The 14,371-nt window shown below is 39.1% G+C and overlaps 1 protein-coding gene across 1 annotated transcript; it reads right to left on the minus strand.

The window, feature by feature from the left end:
* Nucleotides 1-574: 574 nt before the first annotated feature.
* LOC140941609 (uncharacterized) lies at nucleotides 575-4,658 on the minus strand. Its single transcript, XM_073390629.1, has 5 exons — nucleotides 3,225-4,658; nucleotides 2,732-2,777; nucleotides 1,888-2,130; nucleotides 1,536-1,613; nucleotides 575-1,080 (listed from the first exon to the last, which is right to left on the minus strand). The coding sequence occupies exons 1-5, from the start codon at nucleotides 3,486-3,488 to the stop codon at nucleotides 887-889; spliced, it is 825 nt and encodes a 274-aa protein (XP_073246730.1). The 5' UTR covers nucleotides 3,489-4,658; the 3' UTR covers nucleotides 575-886.
* Between the last annotated feature and the right edge of the window lie 9,713 nt (nucleotides 4,659-14,371).

The following is a 14,371-nucleotide window of genomic DNA, read 5'->3' on the forward strand; positions in this document are numbered from 1 at the left end:
TGTGGCCCGAGTTTTAGTCCTAGTGTTGTCGTCATGTGTAGGTTGAGTTTGTTGTTGGCTTTCGTCCTGGTTCGGGAGATTTTTCCCTGAGCACTCTGGTTCCTGCCTCCCCTTCCTTAAGATACCAGCACGATCTGGAACGCACGAACGAGTTCTTTAGAAGTCCTATAAGACCTATAAGTGTTTCGTGTTTGAAAAAGTTACACTACATTACAACCACTGCTACATGTCGCACGAATTACAAGTTAAAGGCACCCACAAATAACCTTTAGCCCGCTAAATGGCCTTCCCGTGTCGCTCGACCCTTACAACGCCCTATTGATCAGTTTTTGTCCGTATTTCTTGAAGAACGAAACGGTGTGCAAATAAAAGTGGACCCTTTTAGGTATCTCATTTTACCTTATGTAATTAAAAACTTTTCTCAGTTGCGGCGATATTATTCAAATCATATCTTCACAAAATTTGCAATCGACAAAAATCGCTAGCGTAAGACCTTTTTCGTTTGGTCTAAAAATAAGGGGGGGGGGGGGGGGCCTCCTCTGGATCCACCGCTGAAGAGTACAAGTACAAACGGTCAAGGGGCAAAAAGGTAATGTTTATATCAATCAGAAATATATAGCCACATGGCATTGTAGATATTAAATCAATAAAGGGAATAGACGAACTGGTAGTTGCATGTGTCGCAGACCATAGCAGACGTAATCTGGCCCCGGTTAACCAGAAGTTTAGTGGCTTGCTAATTCGGAGCAGAGCAAAGAAAAAGGAGGGCAAATGGACCGGACCTATCCAAACCCCATCCCAATTTCTCAAAGCTCATATAAAAGTACATAAAATATCTTATAGTTTACATAATCTGGAAAAATATTTTGTACACTACTGTTTTCCGTTACAATATATCGGCTAATGCAGGAAGGCCACAGTCACATAAAATGTCGTAAATCTCCCCTGCAGGCAGGTGACGCTGATTTGCGATGTAACTAAACAGAGCTTCAGCTGGGTTCCGTGTGCGTCTATCGAGGTAACGAATTTCTTGAGAAGTTAAACCCAGTTTCTCAGCAACAATCATCCACTCGTTGTCTCCTGAAACATTAAAAACGCGAAAAATGCATTTGTACATAATTATATATTGTACAAGTTGTCTTCTCTTCGTACCGCGTAAAACAATCCAGCACATCAAATGACTTGAGTTTAACACGTACTTATTTTTATTTTCACAAAAGTGTTGTAAATTGCCAGCAGTCTTGAGCATGCAGTCTGCTTCATTTGAAAATATTTTGTCGCATCGCAGTTGCTTACCAATGGACACACCCAAAGACATGAAAGTTGTCGGGATACAATGTGTGACTGCAGTTTAAGCTAATTCGTGTTTACCCGATGGCTGACTTGTGAGTAATATAAGGAACAATATTTTGTTTGTTTGTTTGTTCGTTTGTTTTCAAATAAGATGCATAGAGAGTGGCTAAGAGTTAAAGGGAAGATGTGTATGCTGGAAATGACTACACTATTGAGACGTAAGAAGCTTTTTCCAATCATACCACATAAAGCGATGGTGAGGTTTCTTAACAAGGAGAGAGGAATTTCTTGCACATCAAGATCTTCACTTAACAACGGACCTTGAAAAAAATCAATCAACACAAACATTACCATCTATTCCCAGTTTTTAAGTATAATTTTTATACACATTCCGCCAAGGATACACGGGTACCTCTAAGAACCTTGGAGTTAATTAATTGGCTTCATATAACGTACGTTATATCGGCGGAAAACAAATAAATAAGTATAAACTATAATAAAATTGATTCAGCAGAAAAGCCTGAGAATACAATTGGACGAACCCTTTTGTTCCGAGGGTGATATATATTTATAACTGCCAAATTTTAAACTTACCGGTTGTTCCAGCCAGCGTCATTTCTCTTAGGTGTTTGAATACATCAACCCTATTTGAAAGCTTGGCTTTCCTTGCGAAACAGCGGATCAGTTGTTTAGTTTGGCAATCTGGCTGTTCAAGAGAGGATTGGTCCGACTGGAGACTTTGTTTTAACTGACAAACAACTTGTTCCGAATCACAAGATCCGGTCGTAAGGGCTTTCAAGACACCACCTGGGATAGCTATGGCCTTCTCCCCATTTCCTACGAAATAAACGGAGTATGTTTAGAAGCTTTTAGAGTGTGTTTTAATTTTCGTAGCCACGCCCAGGCGCAAGGTGATTGATTTGAGTGTCTTTATGCTTCCCAGATCTATTTTTGCTTTAGCACCTACTGAGAGGGAGAGGTAAGCCATTGGTCTTCCAAGTCGTGGGTCCGTCAGGCTACACAGCTAATCCCTTGGTGTGGATAAGGAAACTCTTAGTAAAAGTTTCAATTCCTTTTTTTTGTTTTGTTTTTTGTTTCTGGCTCTGATTTTTATTCTGGCAAAAACAATCATTTTTTGATAACCGTCACGAATCACCTTATTTTAACCAGATCTTTCGCCTTATGCCCTCCGTGACCAAGTGTTTAGATGTTTGATAACGGCCGGTATGTAAGATATTAGTTAGCATAGTGAAAAAAGTGTATCATATTCATAAATGTTAAGGACGATCATATATCTGTTCAGACAAAAAAAATGTTCAAAAGCTCCCATAGGCACCAATCATGTCATTCACCCTGGATAAAACGCTTAATACATGCCTTAAGGTACATGCACGTATTTATTTGTATTGCTTTAGAAATTACTTGCGAGGACCAGTACCTTTGTTATCCGCAAAGGGCCTTTCATCAGGTTCACGGACTTCGAGCTGTGGGAAATACATGTGAGTTTTTAAGGATTAATACTTGAATGATCTGGCCAGTGGTTACTTGGTAAATTTGACACTTTGCGCTTTTGTTATTTCAGGAAATTGGAAGCTATAAGAATGAATCCTATATGGTTTGTGACACAAAATGTTTGTCAATGTTTACGCTAAGGCGTTTCACTTAAACCATTAACTTTGAGGTTACACAAAATGCACGGCCTTTTTGGATCCGCCATCTTACCATTTCTTACGATCATCTAATGTCGTCAACTCCACTTCAAGATTTAACTCAACATTTTGTACAACTTACTGAAAATGCATAGTCTACGTCAAAGAGGCCACGTTCCGCTTCAGCAGGACATTGATAGGTTGGAAGCTGCTTAATATGATGTACCTATATTCACCAATTAAATGGCACTTTAACCGTTTAAATATCTTAGAACATCTTACCAGTTGTTCCTTAAAGGGAAGCCAAGGTGCAAACTGCTGCACCTGAATTCTGGTATTTTTAGCTAGCGCAGATCTGGTACAAAACACGACTTCCTTGGAACGGTACAACTCGGTAAGAGACAGGAAGTGAAGGCACTGCTCTTCTTTGCAGTCTTCTTCCTGATGAGTTTCACAGTAGGCAACTGATCCTCGCTTGCAGCAAACTGGACATATAACACTCATTTGATATTTCATATTTTTTAACCAACAAAACTCTTTACGCATGCACTCAAGCGTAATACCCAATTGTTTTCTCACAAGAAAACAATAGTTAATTCCAGCATTGTCGTGGTAGAAATGTGGGGTTGGTGACAACTTTGATGACGGATCATCATTAAATTCAGGGTTGCAGTTCCCTCCATGAATTACAATCTCAACTGTTGACGAGTTGCAAACCAAAATAACGGAGTAGTGATCTTTAGTAACGAAAAACCTGGCAAAATTATTGAACAAACGAAGGTTTTCCTTTCTCCACAGTCTGTCTTTGCCCCAATGAAACAACTGCAGTTAGAACCTTGGGAAAAACCCTGGAGGGACTAGACCACTCTCGAATTTAATATACATAGAAGGTAAATTTGCAGAGGCAGCAAGCTCAGCTATCTGTTTCGGTGGGGGCGACTTCAACATTGAAGGAACTAGGTAGCTCTTGTAATTGCTTGTTGCATCAGATGGCCAAGAGCACAGAAGGCAAAATTTCTCCATGATTTCAATGAGAGTGCCGCAAGTTTCTTTATCATTAAACAAAGGACCCCAAACATGTGCTAAAAGATTTTCATCCAGAATTCCTTTCTTCTCAAGCTTAAGCCACGAATCCAGGAATTTCTTGTCTACAGCATCAAATTGCTTGATAGTTATCACCTTTTTAAAGACGTCAATTAACCACTGTGGATTCAGTACTATGATTTTATTCAGCTCAGTAGTATGATCAAAATGAATCAAGCACCTTAAGTCATGCAAGTAGTTTATCAAGGTCGTGAACTCTTTCTCCTCATGGATTTTGCAGATCTCTGAGGCAATGTCTTTTGCTGTTTCCAGAGAAATGCATTTATATCCCTTTTTCTTCACAGCTTGAAGCGCCTTCTCAAATCTTAACCACTTGATTGGAATGGAATCCTTCATGTGTGGAAGTTCTTTAGCCGTTTTAAGTATTTCCTGTCGCAAACGTGTGACTTCAGGGCAGTGAGAGGTTTTGACTCTCAGGCTTGTGTTATCTACAAAGAATACACCACACAAATGGTCACCATATGGTTTGCCCTTTAGATAACCAAAAATTTTAAGAGAAAGTTCTTTAGGGTCTTGGCCACCGAAAGGTTTGTCAGCATGCGTGCATACCAGGAAAACGGCAGGAAGTTTCTTTGGCAACGCATCTGACGTAAAGTAGTGTTCTTCGCCACTCGTTAACGACGTCACAGACGTCATCCAAAAATCAAGGTAATCTAAATTAGTTTTGAGACTACCACTTTCTAACATTGTTCCATATACCCCTTGTTTTTTCAGGGGCTTTGCTTTGCCATGCGGATCTAAGCTTAGGTCATTCACTAAGCAGTAAATAGCTCGTGCTGTAAGAAACAGTGGGTGCGTCACATAGAAAACGGACTGCCCGGCAAAATCCCAGAAAGTAGAATAAATGTCGTCTCTGTTGTCGTCCAAATGGCCACAAAGAAATGATTCCGTTATAGCTGCTACCTCTTCGAATTCAGGCCAGTTTTTAGTAGAGAGGTTCACTTGTTCTTGATTCTCATCTGTTGAAGCCAAAGGGGGTGTAACATTAGGCCCAGGATCACCTAGATAGGGAAGTGTTTCTCTAGATGCCCCTAAAATCTCTCTACTTTCCAACTGCACATTTGATGGTGAGTCAGTTGACCCTTCATTGACGTCGGAATAATAACCTTCTTCCGCGGCGGTAAAGAGCTCGGCCCTTTTTGTTTCCGTCTCTAAGCTATTCACAATGTATCTGGCCGTGTGATAATCGCAGGAAGTTGCTGTGTCTGAATTTTGATCATCATTACTCGTTCCTGTCTTCCATGACTCTGTTGACACTTTGAAATAAGAAGGATCCACATCTATTCCAACAGTGCTACCTTCATGTGGGTCAAAGCATACTCCTTTCAAAGATTTCATTAAGCTAGTCTTTCCTGCTCTGTCTTGTCCGATTAACATCAATGGAAGCCTTTTGTCAGACGTTTTCCCACTGGCAAGAGCCCTTTTATAAGCTTCCACAGCAGAAGAACCTCGCGCAAGAATCTCTGGGGGAACTGCAATAGACCAATGATATTAGTCGAAAATTGAAAAGTGTTTTACATAAAGAGACTTAGCTCCTCGAGTAACTTAAGGTAAGTCGTAGGCCAAAAGTGGAAACAAGATGGGTATCACTATTTTTTGGGTAGTCAAAGCTAATGTGTAGATCCACCTTTGACAGGATGTGTGAATGATCGAGTAAAGGAATGAGAAAAAAAAATTTGGCTTTACGTAGATAAAGGTACTTAATTTAATAATACAGTTTATCGTGTTCAGTCAAAAGATGTTCCCATTCGCAGTTATAATGTACTCATACTTAACCTTTGCCTTCTTGAAATCACGCTGTTCCTGTTGTTAAAACTTGGAATGCTCTATCGCCTAGTATACTATATCACCAATTCAGGTGTGCATTTTAAATAACATGTGGGTTGGTGTACAAAGAGAAATGTACAAGGAAAAAGGAAGTCGCTGACAGAAGTGAGTAACGTCAAATAAGCAATTATTACACAGTGAAGAAAACTTAATTCATCAGACATATGATTGTACTTACTTTTGTCATGGAATAAGAAGGCTTGTGCTTCTTTAACAAACTCCAGAAACTCAGGCAGTTTCTCAGTTATAGCCTTTGGTTCCCAAATTCCGCCACTCAGTAGAGTATCCCACTCTTTGTAGTGCACATGGACGTCAGTCTACATGTTGATGGAAATACACACAACGGGAACATAATGGTTCGCAGTATCTATTGGGTCGATTGGGACAGCTTAAGATTAAGATTACAAGTCCTTGATAAACGCGACTCGGGAGCCGGCTTAGCGCATTAAATGTACCGAGATTGATTATCAAGAAAATAGACCTTTTTACCGATACGGCTGCCATACTCAGAGAATAAGTTAGATTTAAGGAGTATTATGGGATGACCAGGGGGCACGAGCACATTCCGTTTTTTTCTTAAAGTTTTCTTAGAATAAGATTGTAATGGGAGAAAAGATCATTGTGCCGTGTTTGGATGAAGTAATGAAGGCCTTTTTCAATGAAAGACCATATTACTAATACTGAGCGGGTACAACGGATCGTGCTTATGCCCCCTGGGTATCCCATTGCTCCTTAATCGAATTAATTCAATATGGCTGCTGTATCGGTAAAAAGGTCTATTTATACGATGAATATGCGTTTGTCAACCGGTTAATGCGTGCAACTCCCCGACAAAGAGAAATGATTATGTTTCAGGAAACGATAGCCAGAAAAAAAGTATAAACAAATATGTCCTATTATGCTTACTCCGTAAACTAGGACACGGTTATGTAAAATATCCGAGCTCGAGGCATGGAAGTTCGTTAGCCCCATTCCATATTTCAGAACGTTTCATAAGCAATAAAAATGCTATACTGGTTTAATTTTGATACCGGTAAAACTATTGCTATGCATTTAGCGTGGAATTCGTAGTCATAAAACAGATCGGACCATTGCTGTTCATATAATCGAATACACCTTTTCGCATCGAGAAATTAACGTGAATGTGACGTCTTAAGAATATGTTATTTAAATACCGTTTGTCTGATCTCATCTGTTCCAAAGTTCCACGCCTTCTCCTTAGAGAGGATGATGGTAAATCCTACACTTGAAGTGTACTCTGTTCGTTTAGAACATCGCTTATGTATGAGATGAAATCCCTCGGGTATATCTGCCTTCGGTATATGAAGTCCCATAAAATCCTCATCTATCAACGTCAGCCCGGATAGGTATGCTAAAAGAGCATCTCGCACCCTTTCGTCTGGCGCATAGTCAATGGCCTGTGGGCTATCTGTGAGATACCAAACATCCTAAATGAGCACACACTGTTCTGATATGAAGGGTAGCAACAACTGATAACTGTCGAACAAGTCGCTAAACGAATAAATGAATAATATGCTTATTGTCATCGTCCGAAGGTGTTTCTCTTTAATAAGACAGATGTAACTCCAAGGAAAAAATTTAAAAAGTGCTCAGTAGCTGATCAAAACGTTTAAAGATATTCGTAACAGTTTCATCTTGATAAGTTCCCAGATGGTTCAAATTCTAAATACTTAGTGACACCTCACCTGTCCGTCCACAAATATGTAATCTGCAGTCAAATTCGCAACCAGGAAACAAAATGTCGGCTTGAAGATATTTCCGAGACTTAAGAACCAGCCATCCTCGGCACCTGGACTGTGTATTTTCATCTTTGAAGTGAATCTCACCTAAGATGTTCTTCACATCACTAAATGGAATTGGTATGTCTTCCAACGTTTGTTTCGTGTTCTCGTTGGCAACCCATACCTGCATCAAGAACGATGGGCCACAGTTAACTTATCAAGCCGCTGTTTTCCTTAGCTACTTTCTCGACATCTTTCAAGTTGGAAGAGTTGCCTAGATAAAAAAAATCATTCTCACGATGCCTCGAGATGCTGCAAGCTTTTTATTTCGCGCGCGTCAGAGACCTACTGCTTACAAGAAGTGACAAATTCTGAACATAGGCTGTAGTTAAAAGCAGCTTTTTCCATTGTAACAGAATGACTGAGAAGTACTATTCGTTGTGGGGCTGAGAATTGCGCTAAATGTGGACGCAATTCTCAGCCCCACAAAAACGGCAAATAACTCAGAAACTGTTGGCCACAAAGACCTTAGATTTGGACAAATTGTTTATATTAGTAGTCTTGTATAACATTTCATTTACTTAGCTTCTTTCACCGGACGGTTTCCAATTTATTTTTTTCTGCCGTGTTTATTGCGTGACAGTGAAAACGAAGAATATATCCTTAGTTTTGGTTTTAGGCAGCGGTCAAAAGTGATTACTCAGTGGCGCCATACCTTACATCGTAGTTGATGCCAACACGGTGAGAGAAATGTTAAATCATATCTTGTTGCATATCCTATCTCCTCAGGGAACCTTTCTCTGTAATACCTTTTTAAAGTTATTTCATTGAGATTTACTCCTTCTAAATTAAACGAACGTTTCCAGGGATGCTGGCGAAACTTTCCGGTGGCCTCTTCAATGCTCCACTGATCATCTCGAATATTCTCTAAGAAAGGAAATAAAGAAAACCTGGACTATGAATTAATTCTGATGTTCATAAACAAGAACGAACAACTCAATCACAACTCGAACACAGCACCACCGAAAACAAAGTCTCTCAACCACAACAACTCAATCACAACTCGAACACAGCACCACCGAAAATAGTCAGGTGGCTAAAGGCTCAGATCTATACAGAGCGGACAAAAGCACCAAACTTTGCATGGTTGTAGCTTAGGGCTTGTTAGTCAATATTAGGATCGGTGCCCACAGCTACCTCTTCTGGTTTTGCAGCAACTGCTTGCTGAAGTTCTTCAGCAACCTTCCATGATGGGTGCCCTGTGCTGAAAATTGCAATCCCTTGTTTTTCGCCATTTTTTGATGAAAATCACATAAAAAGGCAAGTAGACGGAAAAAGAAACTGTACTAATACTATTATTATTGAAAACAATGACTAAAACAAGTCAAATTGATGATATAGCAATAATGATAGACCATGGTGGGTTTCCTGTGCTAAAAATATCAATTCCTTGTTTTTTGCCATTGTTTTGATGAAAATCACATGAAAGAAATGAAAATGAGAAAAGAAATTGTACTATTATTGAAACCAATGACAAAAACAAGTTAACTAAATGGAAACTCCAGGGAAGATGTTTTCAGATGCGTGCCCAGTCCCAAATGGCCTTAAAAAATAGCGGCTTGAAGGTGTCTTTTCATTAAATGTAAGTTTCTGCGAGAATAAATTGCCGTTTTTTAGGGGAAATTGTGTACAATTTAATTCACGACAGGTTTAAGTGAAGCTTTAAGCTCTTCTTGGTGATAAATGTGTTATCGAAAGCCATATTTTCGCTTCATATTTTGTGACGATTATGAATGACCGGCCTAGTCCCTAGGCGTTCTCTGTTGTCCCGTTGTCCGCACGAAGTCTGGGAAAGGGCGGGCGAGAGAACGGCGTTCTCGGCGTGTATCTCTCGGTGACGTCACAGCTCACGGTAGAGTCCAGGATTGACCGAGCCGAGAACGCCTAGGGACTAGGCTGATGAATTACTATACTGAGTTTATTTTCTTACTGGTTATTTATATTGTCATATTTGCCAAGAATCAACAAAAGAAGATCTGAGAAGCCCATTGGTTTAACGTACAAGCATTTAAAGAACGCCCCTTGAAAATGTACTAGAATTCAGGAAAGAGAACTGTTTTCGGGTTGCAATTAAGTTTGATTATGAAATCACTACAGTAGTAAAAATGCAAAGAAGCAGCAATCCTATCACCTCAAGTTTAGCAAGTCCAAGTTAGAAAAAGCAAGAGAAAGGAGAAGCAAGCATGTTGAAGCAGACCAGAAACAGAAAGACAGGAAGTTTCAGATTGTAGTTAACCAAACTAGCTCGGAAGGTTGACACTAGTGGGACCACAAATTGTGTGATATGAAACGAAGATGATGGGAGCCACCTATACAGTTTCTGTACATTGAAAGCCGACAGAAACCTAAGACGTATTGACGACGATTTACCGGACTACGGTCCTTCAAGAATATATATGGTGGTGGTTGCCATAGATTCAAAATATAATATGCGCTGTTCAACTGACTTGCGAAATAGGCATACATGTCGGAGGAACGCAAGAAGAAAATTGAAGCAGCCTGGAAGGCCGAGGAAGACGAGGAATTAAATAAATCAAGAGCATTTGTTGAACTCACTGAGTACATAGCAAATGCAGTGGAGCATGATACACATTTCTTTATACTTGCCAAACTTCATATTAAGCTGTATTCGTTACATACAAAGGCACACACCTTGCAGTCCCACTAGTGTCAATCTTCCAAGCTCGTTTAGTGCCACAATCTACAACTTGCTGTTTCTGGTCTGCTTCAACAAGCCTGTTTCTCTTTTCTAGTTTGCTTTAACTAACTTGGACGAAAGGTGACAGGATTGATGCCACTTTGCATTTGTTTACGACTGTAGTGATTTCAATTTCAAACTTAGTTGCAACAAGAACACAGTCCTCTTTCTTGGATTCTAGTAAATTGTCAAGGAGCGTCCTATAAATAATTGTACCGTTAAACCAGTTTCTCAGATGCTCTCTCTTCGATTCACACCCTTGCTAAATATGACAACGATCCCAACTAATTTCCATCTTGGTGTGTATAAACGAGCTGAAATTCAAGCACGATAAGACTGAAATCGTGCTTATCTTGTCGATGACACGTACTCGTCCATCCTTTAGCGACTTCATTATGGGTAATACAAGGCCAAGAACCACCGCCAACAAAGCCTGAGAATAGTATTTGATGACAACGTGCTGTTTGACGCACACGTCTCAACATTCGCAGAATATCGTTTTACCAGCTCCGGAACTTATCAAAGATAACAAGGAGTCTCACACAAGCGTCTAGCGAAATTGCTGTGCGTGCTTTTATTACATCTAAACTAGACTATTAATTGCAATTCACTGCCCCCAGGATCGTTACTCGGACTTGTAAACTTTGTGAACACATTATTTATCTAACCTTCACTGGCTTCGTGTTAGTTACCATGTTGTCTTTAACTTTTTTTTGTCAGTTTTCAAATCATTTAATAACCTTCCACCTAGCTATCTAGCGGACAGACTTAGTTATCAAACGCACTCCAGGAACTTGTGGTCCGCATCTCAGCAGCTATTAGAACAACCTCGAAAACTCACGGGGACAAGACTTTTTCAGTGTGCGCCCCTGAACTGTGGAACTCGCTACCATTAGCTGGATTTGCGCAAGGCAAAGTCTTCAGCTAGTTTAAAGAAAGAACTGAGAACATATCTTTTTACGCAATTTTTAAAGTGAGTAAGTCAATATTTTTGTAAAACGTCTTTAATATCTGCAGATCATATACTTATACTTATAGAATGTATATTTAGTTTTTTACAGGACTTATTATCATTTATTTTAATATATATAAACTTTAATGGCAAAATAATTTTAAAACATATGAATTTTTGTTACCTTCTCTTGTTCTTTGTGAATTGCAAATAGATTTTACTATATGTTATTTCATGCTCGAGAGATAATTTTTTTTACTCTTTAACATTGTAAAGCACCATGAGTTCAGGATATGAGCGCTATAGAAAGAAACTGTTTTTACTATTATTAATTTTAACCGATACGAAAATAAACTCAGTATAGTCATTCATAATTGGCACAAAATGTGAAGAGAGAATGTGGCTTTCGACAACACATTTATCACCAAGAAGAGTTTAAATCTTCACCTAAACCTGTCGTGATTCAAATTGTACACAATTTCCCCTAAAAACGGCAATTTATTCTAGCAGATACTTACAGTCCATGAAAAGACACCTTCAAGCTGCCATCTTGAAAGGCCATTTGGGACTGAGGACGCATCTGAAAACATCTTCCCTGGATTTTCCATTTAGTTAACTTGTTTTTGTCATGGGTTTCAATAATAATACAATTCATTTTTTCATTTTCATTTCTTTCATGTGATTTTCATCAAAATAATGGCAAAAAACAAGGAATTGATATTTTTAGCACAGGGCACCCACCATGGTATATTATTATTGCTATATCATTAATTTGACATGTCTTAGTCATTGGTTTCAATAATAATAGTATTAGTACAGTTTCTTTTTCCATCTACTTGCCTTTTTATGTGATTTTCATCAAAGAATGGCAAAAAACAAGGGATTGCAATTTTCAGCACAGGCCACCCATCATGGAAAGTTGTTGAAGAACTTCAGCAAGCAGTTGCTGCAAATCCTGAAGAGGTAGTTGTGGGCACCGATCCTAATATTGACTGACATGCCCTAAGCTACAACCATGCAAAGTTTGGTGCTTTTGTCCGCTCTGTATAGATCTCGCCAAAATTTTGCACTAAGCCACCGGACTAAAACAAAGTCTCTCAACCAGGGCGTAAGAAGCTGGTTTAGCTGTGATGCGGAGTAGGACTGGAACTAGTCCGCTTTCCGCTCTCGATCCGCTGTCAGGGCAAGAAAAATGGCGCCGTCTAGCTGAAGGTAGGTTCGGATTTATTGCTTTATATCTTTAGATCGCTGCAATCTATAATTAGATTTGATATTTGGCGTATTTCTATGCGATATACAGAAAATATTTAGGTGATATTTTATAGTTAGTTTTATAGGTTAAGGTGTTTTTTCGCCTTTTATGTTTATGTCGTGTCAAAATGGCCTATCGAACATTACCGGTTGAAGGTCGCGTTTTATCTTGCCAGTCAAAACCAAATGATAATAAACGGCTAAAAAAAAATATGTCATGGTTTTATAAATTTTGTTTGTTCATGCAAATTTTTAGAGTGAACTTTTATGGACCTTTAAGGTTTTTTTACTTCTGAAGTGACGACTTCATAATGGCGATATTAGCTTGTTAGTAAAATAAAATATTTCAGTTGCCCAATTTAGCGATTTTTCTTTTTTTGATACACACTAAGATGGAAAATAATTTTTATTTGGGCGTGGCCCAAATAGAGTAATGGAAACGGCTTGTTTTGACGCAAATGTGCAATAGGCACGCAATACGTGCTAACGTAAACAAGGCAAGTAAACAAGCGAAGCGAGGCGAATGTCTGCCATGCGAACGTCTTGTACAAGGTAAGAAGTATGTGGGAAAGAAAGCTCTGCTTGCACACGGCACTTAATCGCACTTTTACGATCTCTAAAGTTAATCTGAATCTTCAATATTTTTGCCTCATCGAAATTTGGAAGTCTGAAGTCCAGGGATGAAATCTATCAAAAATATTTGGAATATTAACGTCGGGTTTTGGTCACAATAAGATCGCAAGCAACGAAACTTGAAACACGGAAACACAAAAAACGGATCGAAATCCACCAATCACAATTCATAAACAATGACCTTTTGAACCCGTTGAAGAAAACTTTCGTTTCCTAAGAGGTCCGCTAAGATGATTGACGTCTGACATTTTTTGACGAGAGGATCGAAATGCACCAATCATAGAAAGACAGTTTTAATTGCATGTTTCCTAAGAGGTCATCTGAATTTGCTGTTTTCTTTTATTTTACGTCCATTTTTGTGATTGGTCGATTTTGTTAGGTCGAGTGGATGATCCAATGAGGGACGATCTGGATATCGTTTGATCCGAAAGTTTTCGAAGGAGAAGTGAGAAGCAGTTTGGATAACATTTGGCCGCGGCGTTTCGGGGAACGTGTTAATAATCATGTTATCCCGGGTTAAACTTTCAAATGCACACACTGTTCGCGGTAGGCCCACACTAAAAAAGTAACACTGAGTGTTTTCGGAATGGGCTGGTCCGCGAACTCAAAGAAAAACAAAGGAAATTATCAAGACATTCAATGACATGAAAGACTCATGCACCCCATAGACGTAATAACAAATCGGAATGTCAGGAGTGTACGTGTAAAATGGATAAGAGTTTTAACAGAGGAATGTTTAACAAGTTTGAGAGTCGCAAGGTTTGTGTAGCTGGTTATTACTGTGACAATAGTGATTTTGATTTCGAGTTGCCCGTGATAAAAATCTGTTCCGATGAAGGAAGAGACGATTGTCAACAATTGAAACCAAAAGGGACTGAGGCTTCTTTTGGAACTACTGTGATGACTGCAACAATTCTTTTTATTATTTCAATTTTGTTTTGCAGGGTGACGGTTGATGTACTTGTTTTTGTATTGCGTGTTGTGTTTTTTCATACGATGCTGTGCGTCGGGATTTTGCATTATCAGCAAGTTTTGTGTTAGTGTTTTGATGGCAGCGAGGTGATGTCAAGAGAAGGTAATGAGCTAGTTGTACAGAAGGAAAATTGTGTTGTGGAGGAAATAAAAGAAGTTGAATTAAGATCTCGTCGTGGGAAATTTATTT

Source organism: Porites lutea, chromosome 6 (assembly GCF_958299795.1).
Source record: "Porites lutea chromosome 6, jaPorLute2.1, whole genome shotgun sequence".
Classification (NCBI taxonomy): domain Eukaryota; kingdom Metazoa; phylum Cnidaria; class Anthozoa; order Scleractinia; family Poritidae; genus Porites; species Porites lutea.